The sequence below is a fragment of the Lactuca virosa genome, chromosome 9 (assembly GCF_052849685.1).
Source record: "Lactuca virosa cultivar CGN04683 chromosome 9, Lactuca_virosa_CGN04683_v6, whole genome shotgun sequence".
In the NCBI taxonomy this organism is placed as follows: Eukaryota; Viridiplantae; Streptophyta; class Magnoliopsida; order Asterales; family Asteraceae; genus Lactuca; species Lactuca virosa.
Genome location: NC_136434.1, coordinates 261,690,068 through 261,715,704, shown reverse-complemented (window position 1 = coordinate 261,715,704; position 25,637 = coordinate 261,690,068). Strand labels below are relative to the sequence as shown.

The 25,637-nt window shown below is 33.9% G+C and overlaps 2 protein-coding genes across 4 annotated transcripts; one reads left to right on the top strand and one right to left on the bottom strand.

Moving 5' to 3' along the window:
• The first annotated feature begins 299 nt into the window (after positions 1–299).
• LOC145136423 (squalene monooxygenase SE1-like) lies at positions 300–15,940 on the top strand. Of its 2 annotated transcripts, XM_079070544.1 has the most exons (8): positions 300–627; positions 1,322–1,433; positions 2,100–2,274; positions 2,356–2,524; positions 3,131–3,349; positions 3,445–3,720; positions 4,422–4,700; positions 15,720–15,940. In XM_079070544.1, the coding sequence occupies exons 1-8, from the start codon at positions 376–378 to the stop codon at positions 15,822–15,824; spliced, it is 1,587 nt and encodes a 528-aa protein (XP_078926670.1). In that variant the 5' UTR covers positions 300–375; the 3' UTR covers positions 15,825–15,940. The 2 variants fall into 2 exon arrangements, with proteins under 2 accessions (XP_078926670.1, XP_078926669.1); XM_079070543.1 differs by lacking the exon at positions 15,720–15,940 and having other exon boundaries at positions 4,422–5,051.
• A 922-nt stretch (positions 15,941–16,862) lies between these two features.
• Positions 16,863–25,291, bottom strand: LOC145136425 (Chaperone DnaJ-domain superfamily protein). Of its 2 annotated transcripts, XM_079070545.1 has the most exons (7): positions 24,829–25,291; positions 24,463–24,504; positions 24,230–24,355; positions 19,406–19,650; positions 19,214–19,250; positions 18,942–18,999; positions 16,863–17,288 (listed from the first exon to the last, which is right to left on the bottom strand). In XM_079070545.1, exons 1-7 carry the CDS (start codon positions 25,012–25,014, stop codon positions 17,212–17,214), a joined length of 771 nt encoding a protein of 256 aa, XP_078926671.1. In that variant the 5' UTR covers positions 25,015–25,291; the 3' UTR covers positions 16,863–17,211. The 2 variants fall into 2 exon arrangements, with proteins under 2 accessions (XP_078926671.1, XP_078926672.1); XM_079070546.1 differs by lacking the exon at positions 24,463–24,504.
• Positions 25,292–25,637: the final 346 nt, after the last annotated feature.

The following is a 25,637-nucleotide window of genomic DNA, read 5'->3' as shown; positions in this document are numbered from 1 at the left end:
GAAACTTTTTTATTCTAAAAAAAATTTAAAAAAAACTTTATAACTATCAAATTTTTTCTCAAAATATGCATAAAATCCTTACAAATTATAGTTGTTTTTAAGAAAAACTGAAAATTAGATTATTTAACAAATTTCTTTTCTTTGGAAAATATTCAAGAAACCGAACGCACCAAAGTTTGGTCAAATATTTAACATATTTTTTTTAGAAAGACCATGAAAGTACACGGCATTAGCATTGTGAGTGAATGAGAGGGCTATATATTAACGTTTTTTTCTCATTTCCACCGAGATCCAGCGAATCAATACAGGAAGAGTATATCTACGAGCGAGTAGTTATTGCTGTCGTCTGGCTCGGTGGCGACACTGGTCGGAGAAATGGTCGATCAATTAGTTATCGGTTCCATTTTCGCATCTGTTGTTGGATTCATGATAATATACGCATTCTTCGTTATGAAAAATGTTCGGAAAGTTCTTCCGGACGGTGACGGAAATAGCAACGGAAAACCATCATCAGTAACGACGAAAACGATATGCATAAACGGAGAATGCACATCTGCTGATGATGCTGATATCATTATCGTTGGCGCCGGAGTTGCCGGAGCTGCTCTCGCTCATACACTCGGCAAGGTATAGTTTCTTTTATTATTAATTCGATCTTATTTTGTCACGATTGCTGTGTGCAAATACTGTATTCTTTTGGAGGCAGAGCTTATTAAATTCTTGTATATAGTTCGAAATTTAATGTTGCAATATCACATTCGTTACTATACTTTCTAACTTTGATCAGTCTGAGCTATCTATTATGAATAAATAGTCAAATAAACACATGTAAATTAGTATATATGAGTTATAGTCATTGAGGTGGAAATTAGGGCTGACTTTGTTAATTATAATTCTATCGATGGTGTTTTTGCAGGGATATTAGCTTTATGCGTATGAGCCTTGGAATTTGTATTTTCTGGTTATTGTAGAAGTCATAATCATTTCTAATAGTTAATATCTCACCCTCGTTCCGCATAATTGTATATAGAAAATTGATCAATCTGTACTTTTTTGTCGTGGTGGAAGCAATTGTTTATTGTATGAATAGTAAATCTTTTTTTTTTTTTTTTTGAAACGGCAAATCTAACCTACTCCTAAACTACACCTTAAATCCATTTATGTCCACAACGGGACTTGAACCCTCAACCTCAAGGAGGGAGGGCAACACCAATAGTAAATCAAATATTAACTATTAGAGCAGGGATGGGCTAATTAATTTATCTAATTATGTATATATACATTATTTGATCTAATTATTTTGTAATGGTTTGGAGTTCAGGATGGGCGCAGGGTACTTGTAATTGAAAGAGACCTGACAGAACCTGATCGAATTGTTGGTGAACTGCTACAACCAGGCGGTTATCTCAAACTGATGGAGTTGGGGTTGGAAGGTTTGGAAATCACCATGTTTAATCCCTATGACTAGGACTAATTTTAATGGGACAAAAATTACAATTTTCTATCCCACTCAAAAAGATCACATTTTCTATTCTACCCGATCTCTCGTTTGAGGAAAAGACGTGAATGTCCTCAACCCTAACATCAAAAATAGCCCTAGAGAAGCTTAGGTAGCGTTTAATTGTAGAAAATTCTTTTCAATTTTCTAGAAAACGTTTTCAGAAAATAGGGTTGAGTTTTTATTTTCAATTTTCAATGAAAATTTTATAAAACTCATTTGGTTGAAACCAGTGAAGTTTTCATTTTCCATCTTATAAATTTAGAAAACTTTGTAAAACTGTAAAAATCGCTTTCCTAATTTACATATAATTTGAAAACCAGAAAATTTTAATATTCTTGGAAATTTTTTGAAAACTAATCAACCAATCGCATTTTCGAAATTTTCATTTTCATTTTAAAATCTTCATGGAAAACTTCTCCACAATCAAACACACCCTTATCTATCCATTCCTGTCCTCTATTACGAACACAACTTTAGAGCTTCAGTTTACTACTCGCGTTTTCTGTCCTGTTTTTTTATTTTTATTTTTTTACTTTGTTTATTTTGTTAAATACTTTTCCTTGGATAATTCTTTATCTTCCGTTATATTTTTGTGTAGATTGTGTGGAAGATATTGATGCTCAGAGAGTATTCGGATACGCTCTTTTCAAAGATGGAAAGAATACTCGGCTCTCTTATCCATTGGAGAAGTTTCATGCTGATGTGGCAGGCAGAAGCTTTCATAATGGTCGATTTATACAGAAAATGAGGGAGAAAGCCTCATTGCTTCCCAAGTATCATTCATCTCATTAGACTAACATCTTCTCTAGAATCTAGACACACTTTGATTAATCTTTACCAATCCTTGTCCTTAGTGTTCAGTTAAAACAAGGAACAGTTTCATCTCTTCTTGAAGACAATGGAACAATCAAAGGCGTGATGTACAAGAATAAAAACAGTGAAATGATGAAAGCGTATGCACCTTTAACCATTGTATGCGATGGCTGTTTTTCAAATTTGCGGAGATCCCTTTGCAATCCTCAGGTGATGATATTATATAAACCTTCCACTTAATATTGTTTAGTTACAAAGAACTATTTTACATGATGGGGAAGGCATTCACGTCTTTTTTCACAGCTTGTTGCAACTTTTGTCTCAATCTCAGTTCAATGCATGTCAAACATAGTACAACATGTCATGTGTTGTGCTATTCTGTCCTGGGTAACAAATGGGGCTTAAGCAAATTCAATGACAAGCTTTCTAGGGTTATTTTAGGCAATAAGACCTTGTTTTTATCACTTTGAGTGGGACAAAAAATTGCAATTTTGTCCCATTGACATCATTTCTACTCCAATGTATGTCAAACACAGTACAACTTCTGTGACTTGCTTTTTAGGGCTATTTTAGATAATATGGATGAGGAGGCATTTATGTTGTTTACACAGGAAAGAGACCCTCTCCCATCTTATTCATTGAAAACTTTTTGATGTGTTTTTTTCCCATTGACATAATAGGTCTCACCCTTTTTTTGAGTGGAATAAGAAATTGCAAGTTTGTACCATTGCCATTAGTTGGTTGATTTTGTGAGGCTGCTGATATATCTAACAACTATACTATTGATTCATATATAAACAAAAACGTATTGAACAGGTGGATGTGCCTTCATGTTTTGTTGGTTTGATCTTGGAGAAGTGTGAACTACCATACGAAAACCATGGGCATGTTGTTTTAGCAGACCCATCGCCCATTTTGTTTTACCGAATCAGTAGTACTGAAATTCGATGTCTGGTTGATGTACCTGGTCAAAAGATACCCTCTATTTCAAATGGTGATTTGTCAAACTATTTGAAGACTGTAGTTGCACCTCAGGTACGTACCAATACACCCTCAAATTTCCAAACATTAAAAAAAAAAACAAAAACAAAAACAAAACAAGATGAATGAGTTAATTGTGTGTTGTATAGATACCTGTGGAAATGAAAGATGCATTTGTGGCAACAATTGATAAAGGAAACATGCGGACAATGGCCAATAGAAGTATGCCAGCTGTCCCCCACCCAACCCCAGGTGCTTTGTTAATGGGTGATGCATTCAACATGCGGCATCCTTTGACAGGTGGAGGAATGACTGTAGCGCTTTCTGATATTGTTGTGTTACGCAATCTTCTCATGCCTCTACATGATCTCCATGACTCCTATACTCTCTGCAAATATCTCGAGTCCTTTTACACTCTGCGTAAGGTCAGTCACTTAAATAATATTGTTTTTTTTTTCTCAATTAGGCATAAAAATTACTTAACAGAGATACTTTCCCATTTAGTCATATCTGATACAAATTCGCCCTCATTTATTTGTTCTACAAGTGTGTTGTCATTTTCTCAATTTCTATTTTTAATATATCATTTATCCGACAGAATTTTATCTGGACAGTCCTAATGATTAAAAGGACGAGTGAGGGTATCTTGGTCTTTTAGTCAAAGTTGAATAATTTTTAAGTTTTCACGTTGATGTTTGTTTGCTAATTTGTTACGATGGCTAGATTTATGCATAATTCATATTTTTACATAAAAATTGCAATAAATAAGCTTCACTAACAAGAAATTAATAAAGAGTTAGTTCTACATTTATCATTATTTATATGATATGATATGATACGTCCTTTTACATCTTTACAAACTAAACGAAAATAGCGAATTGAGATTTATTCCGTTCTCTACAGAAATTCTAATTCCTTTGACAGATTTACAAGCAAAATAAAAATACTAAAAAAATTGGAATTCGAAGGCATGTTTGGTTGCCAAAATGGATGTAATTCAATTCCATCCAAATCCTTCAAATATAATTTATTATTATTTTTTTTAATGATTCCAATTCATTTGGGCTTTGACAAGAGATTTGATTTCTTGGAAATGAGTATTAAAAAAAAAAAGTTAATTTTGCAGCCGGTGGCATCAACAATAAATACATTAGCAGGAGCGTTGTATAAAGTATTTTGTGCATCAGGAGATGAAGCAAGGCAAGAAATGCGAGAAGCGTGTTTTGAGTATTTGTGCCTCGGAGGCGTCTTTTCAAATGGACCCTTATCTTTGCTCTCCGGTTTGAATCCTCGGCCTTTGAGTTTGGTTGTGCATTTCTTTGCTGTGGCAATTTACGGTGTTGGTCGCTTATTATTACCTTTTCCTTCCCCTAAAAGAATGTGGATTGGTGCCCGATTAATCTCGGTCAGTATTGCTTCTTTTTCTTTTAGAGCATTAGGTATGGGTCACGTTATAACACCCAATTCATATGTCACCTCATCCATAACACCAACGGGAAATGGTGTTCCCCATGTTATAACATGTTAAAACATATTAAGAAGTAGAGAGAGAAAGGGAAAGAGAGGAAGAAAAAGGATTTGACTGGTTTGTTTCCCCGTTGCAAAATGTCATAACGCAAACGAGATATGTCATAACACCAATGGGGAAATGGTGTTCATGGTGTTATAAGCGGGTTATGTAGATGCCACATAGGCAAAAACGCCGTTGTTGGTACCCATACCGCATGCTCTTATAATTTCACTTAAATTATTCAAATTGCTATTTGGGCCAACCAATAACCAAATTCATCAATAAAACATAGAAGAAAATATTAAAGAAGAAGAAGAAAGAAAAGAAAGGGTGGACTTGTTCCCACTTGACATATGGCAGTCTCGGTTGCCTTATTATCTTTTTCATATTTTATATATTAATAAAAATAAAAATGGTTAAGGCTTGTCTTCCGAATGAAAGAATGTTGTTCTAAATTTAAATAGAATGGAAATTGATCATAGATAATAGTGGTTTTATCGAAATAATGTTGGTAATATATATATATATATGGTGAGGTTCAATAGAGAACCATAATTAACCAAGGAACCAATCGTGAGCGTCGGAAATCATAACGATCAACGGCCAAGGAAATAGATGTACATTTTTACATTGGACGAACACACACCGGATTATACCAAAAAATCTACCCTTTACAAAAAAAATCCATCACTTTTTTTCGTTTAAAATTTTTTTTAGGCAATGTTTTTTATCAAAAAAAACCGAATATACCGTTGTTCACGATTTTTTGTCCTCTTTCCATAGAGATCCATGATGATATATAAAAGACGAACTTTTTTTTTTCGAAAAAAATCCAATTCATTTTCTTTAATGAAAAAAGTTAAGGTCTATTTTTTATAGAAAAAAATTACAATATATAAAAATTCATATTTTTTGTACTTTTTAAACATAGATTCATATTTATGTTAAAAAAAACGATATTTCAGTTCAGATTCACATTGTGAACCTGTTCAGATTCATATTATAAACCTGTTCAGATTCACATTGTGAACCTCCTCAGATTCACAGTGTGCATAATAATTAGTCAGATTCACAGTGTGAATCTGAACTGATCGGAGCTTTTTCACATTATGAATGTTAAAAATTGAAATATTTACAGTTTAGATTCACAGTGTGAATCTACACTAATCGAGGTTTTTTTTTTTTTTGAACCTTCCCCAGATTCACAGTGTGCATAATAGTAATTCAGATTCACAATGTGAATCTGAACTGTTCGAGATTTTTCATATTGTGAATAATGGTTCTCTATTGAATTTTTCCTTATATATATATATATATATATATATATATATATATATATATATATATATATATATATATATATATACACACACACACTAGCCGTTTACCCGTGCTAAGCGACGGGTTCAGATAATTTCTATTCAGAAATTAGTTTCTAGAGGCAATTAGTTTATTTATTTATTTATTATTTTTTTTTTTGCGATTGAGAGTGTGATGGGGTGTAGAGGGCTAGAGTTTTCGTTCATCAGTTGTGATGTGATGAGAGAAAGTGAGAGTAGCAAATAAGAGAGGGAGAAGCAAAGGAAAAGAGTGATGGTGAATCGAAATGAGGGGATTGCACAGTCCGTTGGTCTTTATATAAGTAGATGGCACAAGTGAATAAGAAAATTTCAAATTCAAAGTCAAATGTAACAACTCCTTAATTTATGTTATGAATGGGGCATTGTATATGAATTAGGGTGGTTTGGTTTTTCCATTTAAAGAACTCAAATATGTAGCTCAAACTTTTTAACATATTTATTAATATTTTTTTAAATAAATAATAATATAAAAAGATAAAAGAAATAAATAAGGTCAAATCAATCTAATTTCTAAATGATTTTTCGAAAGAAATATAAAATGTTATGAAAATTTATACTTCTAGCCAAGATTAATAATTTTTCCAATATATTTAATCACAGTATCTTTTCATCTTAGAAAACAAATTAAAATTAGTAAATCCATTAACTTTGGTATTTAGCATTAGTATTTGACTTGAAGAATTAGTCAAAATTGTCATGCTTACAAACAAAATCCATTAATTTTGGTATTTAGCATTGGTATTTGACTTGAAGGATTAGTCAAAATTGTGATGTTGACAAACAAAATTGAATTCAGCAAGTGCATCAACTCATGACAAACGTGGCACATTTACATCACCTTTACATTGAAAGAGTTTGCGAGTTCAAATCCTTCCCCCTACTTCAAGAAATTTATGAGCATTACTATAGTAATGAAAGCTTTCCGGACATATTTTTTGGCTTCAACTGTTGTTCTTGCATTTGATTATGTAAACTTTTTCATGCCTATTAACTAATAAGAATAGAGTTTATCAACCAATAACAATAGAGTTGATATATATATATCGAGGGGAGAAAAAGAAATTAGATGATGTAATTCGTGATAAACAAAATCTATAAAAATAAATGAAATATGAGCATTTTTCTAGTTGTGAATGACATGTATCAAATATTACTAATGATCTGAACCAACAACATTTTCAAATTTAGCTAAAGTCAATAATAAGTGAAATAATCAAACATATATGTATGTTAATTATATCCCGTTTCCGCATTCACAAATGTCATTAAGCAATAGAGTGAGATTGTTCCTCAAGTCATTTAGGACTTACCTCTTCAGTGAGTCCATGACATCTTGCAACGACTCATAAATACATTTGGGACTTAGCTCAAAGGCTCAAAGCATGAACATTATCATGTCTCCTTGAAATATTTCAAGTAATACTCGATAAGTCTGGTTCCTATATACTTCTTTCACCATTAATGGTTAATTAAGTAATACCATTTCCTACTGTTGTTGAATACTCTAAAGGATGACATTTGTTTACGCAACCTAGTTGGTTCGAATGATTTTACGTTTTCACATCAATTCAAGATTGGTAAGACTTTCATTTACTACGCTTAACGTTGGATTTTCTTCCCTTGGATGGACGTTTTTGCCCATGCTTCATGATTGTTTTACAAATAATATAAGTTAACAAATAGGCTCTTCGACTAATATAAAGAGCATTAAGCCATTTATTAAAACATTTGTATAACAATAAACCTATCTTTATGTATGTGCAGTTCAACACAACATTCTTTTCAAGTGAGGAAAACTTAATCCAAATGAAACATAGTTACCTATGAATAAAGATGATATACTAACATGTTTCTCTATGTGCAGAAAGAACACAAGCTGATGAAGTTATAGAAGCATCAGTCCAAATTAAGCATAAATATCAAAACCTGAAATGGAGATGAAACATCAGAAAACATAAGAAATCATAAAAAAAAAAAAAATCTTACATGCTCAGATTTCTCCGTTTGAAAACTATAAGAAAACATAAAAAAAAAATAACAGGTTAAACCTCCATGAGGTGAGTTTCTTGTTCAATTCTCTTCAGTTCAGCCAAAATTATATAATTTCCTCTACTATATGTTGCCATAGATCTTACATGCTTTGATTTATCTATTTGAATATCTCCTGTTGTTATAAATTAAAGCACCTCCAAAACGCAAAATCGCAAACCTCAGAGAAGTACAAATGGGTAAATATTTTGTACAATTCATCTATATAGAGCGAACCATCATTGTTTACCAAGAAAATACATGTCATACCATTGTAGCCTTCTCACAAGAAATTGAAGAGACAGGAAAATAGGGAGAGAGAGAGAGAGAGAGAGAGAGAGAGAGATAATCATAACAGTTACTTGGGGAAATGAGGGCGATAACTTAGGTGAGATGAGTGTAGTGACGACGGCTCTCCGATTAGGGTTTTTGAGTATTTGAGTAAGAGAAAATGTGCGTTTAGAAAGAAATATGAGAACCGAAATTAGTGTTTAGATTTGGTTCCTGAAGGCCGAAGCGAATACATTATAATTGGATGATAAGCATAACATGATTGTATATAGTGTAGTAGGTGTTGTACCTCTTAAAATTCAAGAAATATGCAATATGCTTTATATATATATATATATATATATATATATATATATATATATATATATATATATATATATATATACTTGGTTCCTTTATTAATAATGGTTCTCTATTGAACTTTTCCATATATATATATATATATATATATATATATATATATATATATATATATATATATATATATATATATATAAGTTGGAATTGTGTATATGGATGACAGAATATATTTTTACGTAAATGTTGGGTTGACAATAAACATAGTCTTACACCAGTTGGCAGCTACTTAGATTCAATACATGATGCTCTTGGGGTGGCCAGAAAAATAAATTTATCTATTTATTTATTTATTTATTTTAATGAAATTCAAATCTAAAAATTGGCATACCATTAAAATGAATGACTTAAAAAAAGAAAAAAACAGCGGCATGAGGCTTTCTATTAAGTCCTAACTTATTTAGACTTTTTTTTTTGAATTCTATTAATCATTTATTGGAACCATGGAAATATAAAATAATGACTTGAATCCAAGTGATTATAAATCACATCTACAAGAGAGTTGTTTGAACCAAATGTTATGACAGAGCTACCAAATAAAAACAAAAAGATATCATAAAGTAAATAGAACTCTGCAAAGTTTTTGGTTGATAAAATTGGGTTTGGTCACTACTTCCCAAGCACCTTGTTGAGTGTGAATCCACGTCAAAGTGGTCCACAGAAAAGTTAGTCAAAAAAGAAAAAGGAATGGTCACCCGGTTCTTAAGGACCATGTTTTGTGGCTTTCCTTTTCTCCATTCAATCCTATATAAGATTGTATTGTATCTGTAGTTTCATAACACACAAAAAGAAGAAGAAATAAAAACTCCTAGTTACCCTCGTGTGGACGTAGGTCAGAAATAGACTGAACCACCTTAAATCCTTGTGTTCTTGTTTTTCTATAATTTGTGAGCTGAGAGTGAGAGTTTCGTGTTCGTGTCTCGATCCTAACAAGTGGTATCAGAGCGTTGGTTTAGCTCTAGAAGGTGATTTTCAATTTTTTTTGGTCGAAGTTTGTTTTCGTCAAAAACGATTTTGGTGTATACCGTTGGAAAGGTCTCGTTCCGAAGACTCCGAAAATATTTTTTTCTGAATTTTTCGACCACCGGAAGACGTCCAAATCGCCGGTCAAAGGTTCGCCGGAATAGTGACCGGGAAAACCAGTTCGCCGGAGAAGACGACACTGTAGCGCCGGAGCCTTGCCGGAGAAGACGACATTGTACGCCGGAGACCTGCCGGAGAAGACGACACTGTAGCGACACTGTAGCGTCACTGTAGCAGAATTTGAAAAGCTCAGATTTGGTCCCTGAAGTTTCAGAAAATTGCAAAGACAGGTCCTGAAGTTCCAGAAAATTGCAAGACAGGTCCCTGAAGTTTCAGAAAATTGCAAGACAGGTCCCTGTTCTTTCAGAAAATTGCAAAAATGGCAGAAGATGGTAAAATCAAAATTGACAAGTTTGATGGAACCGATTATGGATTTTGGAAGATGCAAATTGAAGATATGTTGTATCAGAAAAGTTTGCATTTGCCTATGTTGGGCGAACAACCGGATGACATGTATGATGAAGAATGGAAGTTGTTGGATCGACAAGCCTTGGGTGTAGTTAGGCTTTCATTGGCAAAGAGTGTTGCGTATAACATTGTTAATGAAACAACTACTTATGGAGTATTTAAGGCTTTGTCCAACATGTACGAGAAGCCGTCCGCTTCCAACAAAGTGTTCCTCATCAAACAATTGGTTAACACCAAAATGAAGGAAGGCATGTCAGTTACCGCTCACATAAACGAGTTTAACTTGATTATCTCTCGTTTAGCCTCAGTTGCAATAAAGTTTGAAGATGAAGTACAAGCGCTCCTCCTTTTATCATCTTTGCCCGATAGTTGTTCAGGCACCGTCACAGCTGTTAGTAGTGCATCCGGCACTATTAAACTCACTTTCGAGAGTATTCGTGACTTGATTGTAAATGAAGATATCAGACGGAGAAGCAATGGTGAGACTTCTAGTTCTAGTTCTAGTTCTTTATTGCATACAAAAAGTAGAGGAACAAGAAACGAAAGAGGACGTAGTCGAGGCAGATCAAAGTCTAGAAAAAGGGGGCAGTCCAAGAACCGAAAAGATATTGAATGTTGGAATTGCAAAGAAAAAGGTCACTTTAGAAACCAATGTCCAAAACCACAAGCTGAAAAGAAAGAAGTACACAATGTATCCTCTGAAGAATCGGGAGATTTTCTCATATGTTGTGTTGAGAATTCAATGGAATCCTGGATTATGGATTCGGGTGCTTCTTTCCATGCTGTCTCATGCCCAGATATGGTCAAGAACCTACAAACAGGTGACTTTGGCAAAGTTAGTTTGGCCGATGATCAAGTGCTTGATATTACGGGTATAGGAGACGTAGATTTGAAGACCTCCATGGGAACCACCTGGACATTGAAAGATGTCAGGGTTATCCCAAACTTAAGGAGAAAGTTGATTTCAGTTGGTAAATTGGATGATAAAGGACTTGATGTTCACTTTGGGGGTGGACAATGGAAAGTGATCAAAGGCAACTTGGTGATTGCCAAAGGAAAGAAGAAAGGCACTCTATACATGGTAGAGATACCTGGTGATGGTGTTCATGCCGTAACCACCAATCCGAGTCCATCTAATTTATGGCACCAACGACTCGGACACATGAGCGATAAGGGATTGAAGATGTTGGCTCAGAAAGGAAAGTTTCCAGACTTGAAGAAAGTCGAAACTGAATTTTGTGAATCTTGTGTTCTCGGGAAACAAAAGCGGGTTACTTTTGTAAAAACGGGGAAGACACCGAAAGCTCAGAAGTTGGAGCTTGTTCACTCGGATGTATTTGGACCAACACCAGTTTCATCTCTAGGAGGCAAAAACTACTATGTAACCTTTATCGATGATTCAACACGCAAGGTATGGGTCTATTTTCTTAAAAATAAATCTGATGTATTTGATACTTTTAAGATATGGAAATCTGCTGTTGAAAATGAAACTGATTTGAAGGTAAAATGCCTGAAGTCGGATAATGGTGGTGAATACATAAGCAAGGAGTTTGTTGACTATTGTGCCAAGCAAGGGATAAAGATGATCAAGACGGTCCCAGGAACCCCTCAGCAGAATGGTATTGCTGAAAGAATGAATAGAACTCTAAATGAAAGGGCTAGAAGCATGAGGTTGAATGCCGGTTTACCCAAGACGTTCTGGGCCGATGCAGTTAACACTGCTGCCTACTTGATCAACCGTTCACCGTGTGTTCCCTTGGATTTTAAATTACTAGAAGAAATGTGGCAAGGGAAGGAAGTAAGTCTCAAACACCTGAAAGTCTTTGGTTGTACTGCTTACAGTTTGTTAAAAGATGGTGACAGGGATAAACTTGATTCAAAGACCAAGAAGTGCACATTCATTGGTTATGGGTCAGGTGAAATGGGTTACAGGCTTTGGGATAGTGACAGCAGAAAGATAATCCGAAGCAAGAATGTCACCTTTAACGAAGCCGAGTTATACAAAGACAGAAACAACAAAAGTCCAGAAGATCAGAAGGAGTATGTTGAGTTTGAAGGTGTTGAAAAGAAGAAAGAAGCTCCAGTCGAAATCCCTGAATCTGGGGATGATTCAACTAACAGTGGGAGCTCAGTGGATAATTCCAATAATGATTCTGAAGATGAAGAAACCAGTCCTCCAACTCCAGAGTCCCCAGTCACACCTCAAGTTCAACTAAGAAGATCTTCCAGAGTCACCAAACCACCAAACAAATACTCACCATCTGTCAACTACATTCTTTTGACAGAAAACGGTGAACCCCAGTGTTACTCTGAAGCTATAGGGTTGAAAGATTCATTGCAGTGGGAGCTAGCAATGAAAAATGAAATGAAGTCGCTTGAGAAGAACAAGACCTGGCACTTAACAAAGCTTCCAGTTGGGAAGAAGGCTCTTCAGAATAAATGGGTTTTCAGGGTCAAAGATGAACATGATGGTACCAAACGGTACAAAGCAAGATTAGTAGTCAAGGGCTTTCAACAGAAAGAGGGAATCGATTTCAATGAAATATTCTCTCCAGTAGTGAAGATGACCACTATCAGACTTGTTCTCAGTATTGTAGCAGCAGAAGGTTTGCATCTAGAGCAGCTAGATGTCAAGACAGCTTTTCTACACGGTGATCTAGATGAAGACATTTACATGACACAACCAGAGGGTTTTCAGGTTAAAGGCAAAGGAAACTTGGTGTGTAAATTGAAGAAGAGTTTGTATGGTCTGAAACAAGCACCCAGACAATGGTATTTGAAGTTTGATAACTTCATGAGAAGAGTTGGTTACAAGAGATGTGACAATGATCATTGTTGTTACATCAAGAAGTTTAAGGGTTCTTATATCATTCTACTACTCTATGTAGACGATATGTTGATTGCAGGTTCAGACATGTCAGAGATCAACAAGTTGAAGAAACATATGTCTGAAGAATTCGAGATGAAAGACTTGGGAGCTGCAAACCAAATACTCGGGATGAGTATTTCCAGAAACAAAGAAGATGGCTCTTTGACACTCTCTCAAGAGAAGTACATTGAGAAAGTGTTAGAGAAATTCAGCCTTAAAGAAGCCAAGATCAGAAGCACACCCTTGGGAAGTCACTTTAAGCTTTCTAAAAATCAATCACCCAAATCAGATGAAGACAAAGCAGAAATGGCTAAAGTTCCATATGCATCTGCAGTTGGTAGCCTCATGTATGCAATGGTATGCACGAGACCAGATATTGCTCATGCAGTGGGAGTTGTTAGTCGGTTTATGTCCAATCCGGGGAGAGAACATTGGGAAGCAGTTAAATGGCTGCTAAGATATTTGAAGGGGACTTCAAAAGTGGCATTACATTTTAAGGGGAAAGATGTTATTCTGAAGGGTTTTGCGGATGCAGACCTTGGTGGTTGCAAAGAATCATACAAAAGCACTACCGGGTATGTCTTTACAGTGGGAGGCACTGCGGTAAGTTGGATGTCCAAATTACAGAAAAGTGTTGCCCTTTCAACCACAGAAGCAGAGTATATGGCAGTTGCTGAAGCAAGCAAAGAACTTATATGGTTGAAGAATTTTCTCATCGAACTTGGCAAAGAACAAGATAATTTTGAACTATTCTGTGACAATCAAAGTGCAATTCATCTTGCAAAGAATCCCGTCTTCCATTCGAAGACAAAGCACATACAGCTGAGATATCACTTCATCAGAGAAAGAATTAATGATGGCACTCTGAAGTTGAATAAGATCAAAGGAACTGAAAATCCAGCTGATATGTTGACTAAGGTTGTCACCTTAGAGAAGTTGAAGCTTTGCATAGCTTCAACTGGCCTTCAGGATAATTGAAGAGAAGGCCGGGTAACTAGGATGGAGTCAAGATCAAAAGTGTTTTACAGAAATACAGATGCACAGTTGAAGCACAGGTGAAGATTGTTCCGTGGCTTCAAGTGGGAGATTGTTGAGTGTGAATCCACGTCAAAGTGGTCCACAGAAAAGTTAGTCAAAAAAGAAAAAGGAATGGTCACCCGGTTCTTAAGGACCATGTTTTGTGGCTTTCCTTTTCTCCATTCAATCCTATATAAGATTGTATTGTATCTGTAGTTTCATAACACACAAAAAGAAGAAGAAATAAAAACTCCTAGTTACCCTCGTGTGGACGTAGGTCAGAAATAGACTGAACCACCTTAAATCCTTGTGTTCTTGTTTTTCTATAATTCGTGAGCTGAGAGTGAGAGTTTCGTGTTCGTGTCTCGATCCTAACACACCTCACCTTTTACAATTGAAGTAAAAAGAAAAAGGGCAGCCTGGTGGCTATGGATGTTTTTGAAAATTAGCTTCTAGCCTTCTATGCATACACACTTCTTAATCCATCCAAAAACATCTTATGATTAAAAACCATTTCTTTGCTTTTAGACCTGTAAAAACTTGTGTGTTGATATGTTATTCTTGCAGTGAATACCAAATTCCCATGCATTTGTTTTGTTTTTTGCTTTATTTTTTAAATGACCAAATAGCCAGAATTTTGTGAATTATAGCAATGTACTTTGAAAGTACATTGCTATTTTAGAGTATTAAGACATCTTTTAAAAAAAACATCGTTGTAATAGAAAGAAATGAAACTTTAAATTAATCTAAATACATTTTTAACAATGACATGGCTATTTTAATTCCATTTGCATATACTATAAAATATTTATTTGTTATTTTTACTGAAAATTTAAAAATGTCTTATTTTCTGGAAAATTAAAAAAAAAATTCCCTTTTTATTAAATAAATCCAAAAACATATTGTAACCAGGTAATATTCTTATGCTACAATGCATTATCCGTAGTCAGATTACCTTTTTATGCATTATGATATTTTTGAAGTATAGAATTATATTTAATTTGCAAATACAATATATCAAAGGGTATAATTAGGAAAACATGTGTTAGGAATCTTACAAGCTTCTTTCCGCTATCCTTGAAGGCATTTCCTAGGGCTGCAACACTTGAGTCAATCCAAATTACGCTACAACTTTTTGTTGACATTTAATATATATTCTTTATATATAATAATTATAAACATATGAACCATGGTTTCCACGGGTTATAACCTACTATATATATATATATATATATATATATATATATATATATATATATATATATATATATATATATATATATATATATATAAGTTGGAATTGTGTATATGGATGACAGAATATATTTTTACGTAAATGTTGGGTTGACAATAAACATAGTCTTACACCAGCTGGCAGCTACTTAGATTCAATACATGATGCTCTTGGGGTGGCCAGAAAAATAAATTTATCTATTTATTTATTTATTTATTTTAATGAAATTCAAATCTAAAAATTGGCATACCATTAAAATGATGCAGGGTGCGTCTGGAATCATATTTCCGATCATAAAAGCGGAAGGAGTACGGCAGATGTTCTTCCCTGCGACAGTGCCTGCATATTACAGAGCTCCTCCCACTCAATGAACAACAGGATGAGGCTTTCATTTGTATTATATTCTTTACTCCAGTCTTCGTATTTGATTGCCTTTCCAGTTGTCTTTCTTTATAGATTGTTGGAGGTGGTCATCCACAATCCACATTCAAGGGTTTAGCGGTTAGTTATTAGGTTTGAGTTTCAGGTATGTAATCTGATTTCATATTTTGTTTTAGATTGTAATACGTCATAGTATATCCAAAATACCTGGTAATGTGATAAAATCATCCCAAGCTTCAACACACTAAGCATAAAGATTACTTCTAAGTGAACAAATTAAAATCACTCCCTGTGATCTTAATTACAACATGAGAGAATGCTAAATAGAAAGTTGTTCCTTAATCTTGTTAATCGTAAGAGTCCTTGTTGATTGCTCTTGTTTCTCTCAAGTGTAAATTGCCAAACACACGGTTAACTGGTTATTCAAGTGTTTTTGTGTCAACAGTCAACCCTTCTAAACTAACTTAATACCTGCTGGTAAATGATTATATAATATCACTGTCTATGCAAACGATGATGTCTTACATGATGCACCAATAATGAAATGAAATGTGGATGTAAAACAAATGTAACGAATTCCAAAATTTTGATTTATACAGAAAATAGTAACATAAGCATCCTAATTTCCAGCATTCATATGCAACATATCAAAGTATGTTGCTATTTTTACATCTATTCCAAACTTAAAAACTTGAAAATTTTAAATGTAATAATTAGAAGCATTAACTGCTATTTATGTGAACCATTTACAAGTAAATGTGACCTTTGGTTTGCTTTTAGGAGCATCATCTGTTTAAATTTATTTTTCTTACCCCATTTAAATACATTCGTTCTACCCTTTTATATACAATCTTCATCTTTGTTTTGCGTCCCTTTCGCTTTCATCCTCTCTCGTTGCATACTTCTTTCACACTATCAACTAATCTAACCTTTTAGGAGTTGTAAATATTTGGCAGGCAGCTCAAATACAACTTTGCAAATGGAAGTTAGGGTCAAAAAATGTTTGAAAGAAAGTAGAATCCAGAATATTTAAAACAAGGAAGAAATTGAATTCTATCCCGAAAAATCATTCAAACTATAAAAGCTCAAGTGTTTAAAAAATGGAGAAATATAACCAACATCATCATATGTTGTAATGAAGTTTTCCTAATCTCACCTAAATTTTATTTTGCCTAACATATGACTACTCTTTTTGCAACTATATAACAACTGATTGTCAACAACATTTTAAATGCTCCCCAAGAACCCACAAAACATTACATCGGGGAATATATATATATATATATATATATATATATATATATATATATATATATATATATATATATGTTACACAATGTCCATAAAAAAGAATTTCATAATCATTCTACAGCTTCTTTATTTCATGTTTTTTCTTTCAGACTTTATGGCCTCATAAGATGTCATAACCTCCTTGAACCTTGCTTCAGCAACATCTGCAGCATTACACAATTGTCAATTTCATAACACCAATCACTTGCATATCCTCATCTAAAATTAACTAAAATGTCCACTTGGACACCGTATCAGTGCCATGTCAGCACGTTTAACCAGTCAACATTTTGACTGACTGGAAAGTTTAGGGACCTAGGATGAACATGAAATGGAATGGTTTTCTTGACATTTCCTGACTTTAGCACTTATTAAAGTAAATGATTGTAATACAAGATAATAACTACAAAAACCCTAAATGACATAAAAACCTTTTTAACTTTTTCAAAAAAATACCGTTTTACCCTAACATCACTTTTTTGTGCGTTAAAACCAAAACTTTGCATTTTTTTTTTCTACTTTTGCCTTTTCACCGGTTATAGCAGGTTTCCAAGTTACCATGAAATCAAATTTGTAAGAAAACCCTTAAGTTTATAAACCTGTTATGTTTTTAGCTTAAATATGTTTTTTTTTTTTCATATTACACATACGTATTCATGCAGAAATAAATGTATTTATACACAAAAAAAGTATTCAGTTAAACATCATATTTATGTTTTTCAGATGCAAAAATTTCTTTATATTTGGGTTACGGTTTAAATGTAAATACATATTTTTACATTTATAAAAGTATAGAAGTATATACACGTATTTTTATGTATTTAGGAGTATAGATACAGTTTTTGGAAGTATAAATATGTATTTTTACATTTCTTAGAAGTATAAATACATTGTTTAGAAATATTAATACGTTTTAGAAGTATAAATACATATTTTTACGTATTTAGAAATATTACTTCTAAAAAACATATTCATACTTCTAAAAATGTATTTATACTTCTAAAAAACATAAAAATACATATTTGAACTTCTAAAAATGTAAAAATACGTATTTATACTTCTAAAAATGTATTTATACTTATAAATACGTAAAAATACATATTTATACTTCGAAAAAACAAATTAATATTTCTAAAAATGTATTTGTGCTTCTAAAAATATAAAAAATACATATTTATGCTTCTAAAAAATGTATATATACTTCTAAAATCATACAAATATGTATTTATACTTCGAAGAACATATTAATATTTCTGAAAAAAGTATTTATACTTCTAAAAAACATAACAATACGTATTTATATTTCTAAAAACATATCTATACTTATAAATACATAAATATATATATATATATATATATATATATATATATATACATCTCTACTTATAAAAATACGTATTTACATTTTATGCCGTATAAATAGGCAAAAAACCAGCACATAAAGAAATAGCATTTAAAAAAACATAGATAGGATGTTTAAATAAAAAAATAAATACTAATAATAATAATAATAATAATAAAATCGTATACAAATACATGGTAACCTGGAAACCTGCTATAACAAGTAAGGGCAAAAGTAGAAAATAAAAACTTGCAAAGTTCCAGTTTTAATGCACAAAAAAGTGATGTTAAGGTAAAATCATATTTTTTTTTCGAAAAACATAAGGGCTTTTATGTCAACAACATAAATCTTATAAATAAACAAATTTGACCTCAACACCCTTGAATCATTTGAAACAGAGCTACAAATTCTTATCCAGATTATACATAAAGTTAGATAATTTCAGTAAATGAACAATTATGTAAAATGTTCCTACCTTTGTTTTCTTGATTCTGATCAGGGTGAAATTGCTTTGCCTTGCTCCTGAATGCTGTCTGCAGCATCAAGAAAAAAAACAGTTTATATCTATGCAGCACGCATTATATATATATATATATATATATATATATATATATATATATATATATATATATATATATATATATATATATACATCTGGAAAAATTCTTCAAATCTAATGCAAAAAAATAAAAGCAGACATAATAACGTAACAGTTAGTGAAGATTTAATTAAATATTTGTCATTTACCTTAATCTCATCATCTGTGTATGGTTTTGTCCTCGACCTATTTACAAGGAAAAAAAAAGAATAAAGAGTGTTTAGTTTATTTCAAATGAAAATTAAAGATCATCATGTACGACTGTAACACCGGTTTGTCAAGGACAGGAATGTACATATTATTTTAATTTAACAAAAATAATGTAATGTTATTTGGTTCACCTGCTAAGACCCAAGATTGCATAGTGGTGTGACAATGAATAATTTATAGGGGAGCGAGGAGGAGGAGGTTCCCTAAAGTTACTTCTATTTCCATGTGCTGTTGTATCAGTTTTCCAGTACCAATCTTCTCTTTGGAAATGTTGATGATATCCGCCATTACCATTATTTTGCCTCCAACTCTCATAACCCCTTTGGTGTTTACTTTTTTCCCGATTAAACACGCTTTGCATGCGCCTTATACGCTCCTACCAACAAACAACATGAATCACTTTTGACTTTACTCACACAAAACAAGCATAAATCAATAGTAAAGACATCTATATGTTATATAATGGGGCTACAAGTTTTAAAATACTAAACTCTCCCTAAAGTAATAGGTTTACGTATCCATTACCTTTCTCATGCAACTTGGATTTTTACTTGTGCTGAAATCCTTTCTATTGTCCGTGGATTTTATGCTTATGTTTAAGCCAATTTAGTATTTTCATTAAAACACTTTGTAAAAAAAAAATCATATTTGGACTTGGCACAACTTCCTCCATGAAAGCACATTGTCGGTTGTAAACGGGTTTTAGTAGTGACGCTTAATCCTAATCGCTCATTAAAGCGGTTGGAATTTTGGTTGGTTTGCCTAATGACTATTCTCAGGCGTATGAGATTGATTATGATTAGACCCTTGGTTTAAAAAAGCTCAGACTAGGCGCGCTTAATGCGCTAGGCGCCCAAGCGATGACCAAAAGCGCATCAAGTAATGAGATGCGATGCGATTCCCTTAGTCGGTCGCATTTTCCCGCTTTTTACCGCATTGCGCTTCAGCGCTTAATACCGCTCAGGGTAATTAATAGAAAATGGGCTTTTAATTAAGTTAGACGGGCCAATAGATTTATATAAATAAAGGAAAGGGATGTAGAATCAATATTGTTAGAGGCGGTAAACACGATTACACAAACAAAGCAAATCGTATCATCGCTCCAACTCATCTTCTCCAAGTAATCAGAAATCAACTCTGCTAATGTTTTCTACTTCCATTCCATTATACTAATCCACATATTCTATTCTCTTCTCAAGTCTAAAACTCTAAAGTCTGATAGTCTGAAGTATGAAATTTGGTCATTATATTTATACGTTTTCTGTTAAGTTGTTTGCTATTAACGTGTGTTACCTAACTGTTAAGTCATACACATAATTCATAAGTTATTTGTTATCATGCATGATAGTATAGACGATTTCTAGTACCAGTGCTTAGGATTTAATATGATACTACTATGATTTTACGAGATTTTTAAGTATTTATAAGTATTTTCATATATTTTATATTTTTTTCAATTTGGGGCGCATCGTGTGCTCTAGGCGATCGCTTTCGCTTAGCGCTTAGCGCATCGGTCCCCAAAGGCTTTAGCGCTTTAGGGCGCTTTACGCTTTTTAAAACCAAGATTAGACCTTTGCAACCACAGTTGTGTTGTACTCTAGAGATTTAACAGAAGATGATAAACAGTAGGTGAGCAAAGAATGAATTACAAGAAATTGTAACCCTAGCTTTTGAGAGGCTAGTCTCTCCCCTCAGCTTTCACTCACTAATTTTGCTCAAAGATGCCTACTAACAACGCAAGACTCCTACTTATACACCCTAAACCGACCTAATCAAGAGAAATGACCTAAAGACCCTTAACCCAAACGTTTGACCATATATATCCAACCATGACCAGTTGACTTCTCTTTCCTTTGCAAAACTAATTGTTATATGTGGTACACTAACCACCCACATTTATTAGTGAGGAAGCAACTATGTTATGTCAATTATCGCATTTTATATAGTATCAAGTTGTCCTCTAGAGCATAGTTTGGATGATTTTCTAACGTTCTCCTAGAGTTTGAAATGACCCGTAGGTCATATTGTCTTCTTCGAGCATCATAAGGCTCCGTTAAATCATTATAGTAGTCTACATCGATGACATTATCGTTACCTGAAATGATAGTACCGACATTTTAAAGTTAAAGTACATTCTATGGTCTCAATTTCATATTATGGACATGGGACCTTTATATTACCTCCTCGGGATTGAACATCAATCTCCAAAAGAGATTCCACTATATTAATAGAAGTCTCCATGGAAACCTATTTATACCATACAAAAAGTCTATGAAGAATCCACAGCATAAGTAAACTATCTAACAGTTATCCGACACTTGACAAGTTGACATATCATTTCCAGTTTGTGTCTTGTCTTGAGCCAATTGAAGGTACATACACTTCACCTTTTAAGATATTACCAAGGTCAAGGTATCATCCATAAAGATTAACCCAAGGTTTTGATCTTGTGCTTGGGATGAACTCCTTCGATAATTTTTAAGTTTTTCCTATTACAGCAGCGAATAGTCAATAGAGACTAGATAGAGGATCTGCGAGGCACCAAGAGTAGAGCCATTATAACGTTGACCATGCATGACAGGACGTGCATATAAAGGCCGGTTTGGGCAAGAAACAAAGAGGCATCAACGTGCCAAACAAGATCAAAGACGAGACGTCCTTAGGGAGTACAAATCCAGAGACGAGAGATGAGAGACCTGCACCAAATAACAAGCACTTGTGTGGTCACTGGGTGGGAGACAAACAAGATGAAAGCGGTAAGTATCAAGGCATGTGAAAGCTCAAGCGTGAGAGTTCCAATTCTGGGTGACTTCACCTAAAACCTTAAGCCATTTCATCCCTAAAACCCAATCAATGTCGCCAATTTCAAAAACTAAAGCCTTCGCCACATTTGAACAACTATTCAATTGAGTGTTTAAGTTTACACATTGTTCAGCAACCCACACAACATGCTCATCACCAAACTTAATGTTAATACCACTAAATATAAAGGAAATCACACTTAAATCCATTACCTATCCACGGAAGAGGTAATTGAGGGTATTCCCACTAACTAAAAGAAATTACCACAATTATCACAAGGATATCACAAATATTTCTTTCCATGTTTAAGGTGTTACCTCCCACTTGAGAAGTAGCTCGGACTCTAAAAAACTTCAAGGCTTGACAGAACCCAATAAAACTGTCTCGTCTCTGTCGGTTGATCAATTTGATCAATTGGTGTTGGAATAACATCCCAGAAATAGTGATCCTCGGCTTCTTTCCCCGTATTGTATCATCCTTAACTAATAACAAAACCCTAAGGTTGCCTTCAGGACCTTTGTGAGCAAGACCAACTTGTAAACCACCACCATAACATCGGTCCTTCTTCCTTCTTTCCTTCCATTTTTTGTGTGTGAGAAAACGAACTCCCTTGTCACTATGAATAAACCGACCCAGTTTAGATGCGAGCGTTCCAGTCTATTGAAATAAGGTAGTCTTGCAATTTTGCTCACTTTGACCCAAAAAAGTTTTTATCCCCCCGTTTTGGAGGCAAAAAACCCTTTGGCCCAACCGATACAAATGAGAAACACCCCCAAGCCTATTGCTAAACCGGTACAAAAATAGTGATTGAGAATAGTTGTCGATTGAGGAGCGAAGCGTCTCTTGCACATGCTTAATAATCGATGGTTGAGGATCGAATCCAAAGAATATTGGTAGCTGTATCAGACGGACGCCTAACCCTATCGGTCTGGAACACCAAGAGATCTCCTCGTCGTATCTATCTGGAACATCGTCGGAAAACCGATCAAATGCGTCAATCATTGTATGTCCCGGTGAATCTGAAACGGACAGCACGTTGCGTGAAGGTTGTTTTGTTTCCGCTGATGTTGTATCCGATTCAACATCACCTTCCGAAATTCACGTTCCTCCAAACAATCAACCTCCATAGCGGATTTGAGTTCTGCTACATCTATCGGTAAGCGATGGAGTTGCTCATCATGTAGATCTAAATGAGCCTGCTGAGAATGAAATTCCATGGAAATCAAGGTAAAGGGATCAACAAGTCAAGGGCAAGTCGGACCAATGATAAGAACTAAGAATTGAGTGGATAGAAATTAGATGAAGAATTGTAACAGATGAGGATGAGAATCGAAGAGAATGATGAAACTGATAATAAAAGTAACACAATCAATCGATTGTTCTAGGAAATCCTCCCTCTCACAACACTAGGTTGGAGCCAATACAAAACTTATATAAGTATCAAAATATATGCACACCATCCTCTCCCCCTTTTATTCAACTCTCTTTTTCTTCTAACAGATTTTAGCCACTTTTCCTGATTTGCCCCTGGGCCCTTCTAGAATAATCATGTCATATCTTACTTCATTTGGGTTATGCTTAAGTGGTTCTAATTTCATATCAGATATACTCTTGGAACAGAAGAAACAACACGTCGTCTCTTAAAATAAGGAAACTCCTTCGGTAGTTGAGAGAAACAACATACTACTTGATGAGGGTTCATTGTGATAGCAACTTAGCAAGTCAATCATTCATATAGCAAGGAATCAAATATTTCACGAGAGGGCGAAACACATTGAAGTTAATTGTCACTAGTGTAGTGAGAATACTCTTATCAAAATCCAACCAGCTCACAATTCACATCAAGAGCAAGAACCTGAACCAGCTTATCGACATTTTCACAACCATTACGAAAAGCACAAACAAATATTATTTGCAACAAGTTGGGCATGACTAAATTGAGGAGTGTAAGATGTATATGTGGTACAGGTTCTTCTGTATGATCTTAGTGTTATTTTATTCTAGTTTCTGTTTGCATATAAAACGAGAGTTTAAGCTCAAGTTGTAAGATGTAACAAAATGCTAAAAGGATATATTTACTTATAAACTCAAAAAAAAAAAAAAAAAAAAAAAAAAAAGCAAAACTAGAGAGGCTAATATGAAGAGAAACTGACCACTCTCTCCATCTCCTCTTCATACTCCTCCTGCATACGACGATTATATCTTTTCCAAGCCTCTTCTTGAAAACCTGATCGAAAAGATCGACCAGTGGCACCTTTCCATGACTGTGACCTGGTAATCTTGCATGATGCAATAATCATAATCAGTTTATCCACCCGAATGAACAGAGATTAAGGTATAACTATCAATTATCAATTATCATGTATTATTTTCTAGTTTATGCTACCTGAGAGTAAACCCAATCAACCGTCTTCCGCATATGTCCAACCTATCAGATTGTTTCAGTAATCATAAATACCCAATTCTATACAAACATATGCCATCAAATATCAATTTGTTTTTATTTCACCAAGAATCACACACTTTGTTAATAATCTCTAAGCTTGTTAGCTATTTATTAAGTGAGTTGTAAAGAGCTAATGTGTTGTCATTTTCACTCTAATGAACCAAAATCTCAACATATTAAGATACAGAAATTCTACTTCCAATCAACAAAGCTAGCTAATGTATCCAAATTTCATAACCACACAGTTGGACTTGATCAATGAATCCAGAAAAGCACAAAAAGGTAAAAATATAAGAAGATGCATACAGCGAGAGTAGTGGCAGTAGCCCCGACTAGTCCGAAGAGGAGAATCCCCCAAAGCCCCATCTCTTCTTCTTCCTTTTTATTGCGATGATAGGGTCTGTTTTGTTGCGTCGTTCTTGAATTACCCCAACTAACTTTACCTTTATCTTCGTCGTCGTCATTGATTTTCTTCTTGATGTCTTCCGACATAGGCAGAACTCTTTCTTCAAAAATTCAAGAAATTGAAGTTGAACCCTAGAAGCATGGTCGTATTCGAATGTTATACTACTAAGCACCGCCTCGTTGAGATTGATGCTCACTGTGACTTTCGTACTTTTCTTGGCTCCAACGGCGGCGAACGGTGATGATCAAAACTCAAAGTCCCCAAAATATTTCACCTTCTAAGAAGAGCGAATAGTGATAGAATTGCGTCGAGAGATCGAGATTTTAGAGTACGGGGGATGGGTGGGTCGGAGGAGGAAGGGCAATGGTTCTTATTTGGGATATTAACGAAAATCTAATAAATATTTTAATAAAATCCTAAATTTTATTTTTTAACATAAAAGTCCGGACTTTTTAAATTTTTTAATAGAAAAACTCAATAAACCAGCTAATTTATTCGTTTTACTCCTTTTTGACTTGTTCAGCAGGTCATAAGACAAAATCGTTAATTTTTCCAAAATAATGAGACTCTTCTGCAGATTTCGTCAAAACTTGTATATAATGTATAAACGTATTTTTTATGTATTTATATCTATTTTACGTACTTTTGTATTTTTTAAGTTTTTATATGTATATGTTTACGTATTTTTATATATTTTAAATGTATAAAC

What these genes read in the sequence shown, in the direction of transcription:
- LOC145136423 (XM_079070543.1), top strand. Translation starts at nt 376, where the DNA reads ATGGTCGATCAATTAGTTATCGGTTCCATTTTCGCATCTGTTGTTGGA. An exon ending in GATGGAGTTGGGGTTGGAAG is followed by an intron (nt 1,434 to 2,099) that starts GTTTGGAAATCA and finishes ATTTTTGTGTAG; the next exon opens with ATTGTGTGGAAGATATTGAT. An exon ending in GATCCCTTTGCAATCCTCAG is followed by an intron (nt 2,525 to 3,130) that starts GTGATGATATTA and finishes CGTATTGAACAG; the next exon opens with GTGGATGTGCCTTCATGTTT.
- LOC145136425 (XM_079070545.1), bottom strand. Translation starts at nt 25,014, where the DNA reads ATGTCGGAAGACATCAAGAAGAAAATCAATGACGACGACGAAGATAAA. An exon ending in GCAATCTTGGGTCTTAGCAG is followed by an intron (nt 19,251 to 19,405) that starts GTGAACCAAATA and finishes CCTTGTAAATAG; the next exon opens with GTCGAGGACAAAACCATACA. An exon ending in ACACAGATGATGAGATTAAG is followed by an intron (nt 19,000 to 19,213) that starts GTAAATGACAAA and finishes TTGATGCTGCAG; the next exon opens with ACAGCATTCAGGAGCAAGGC.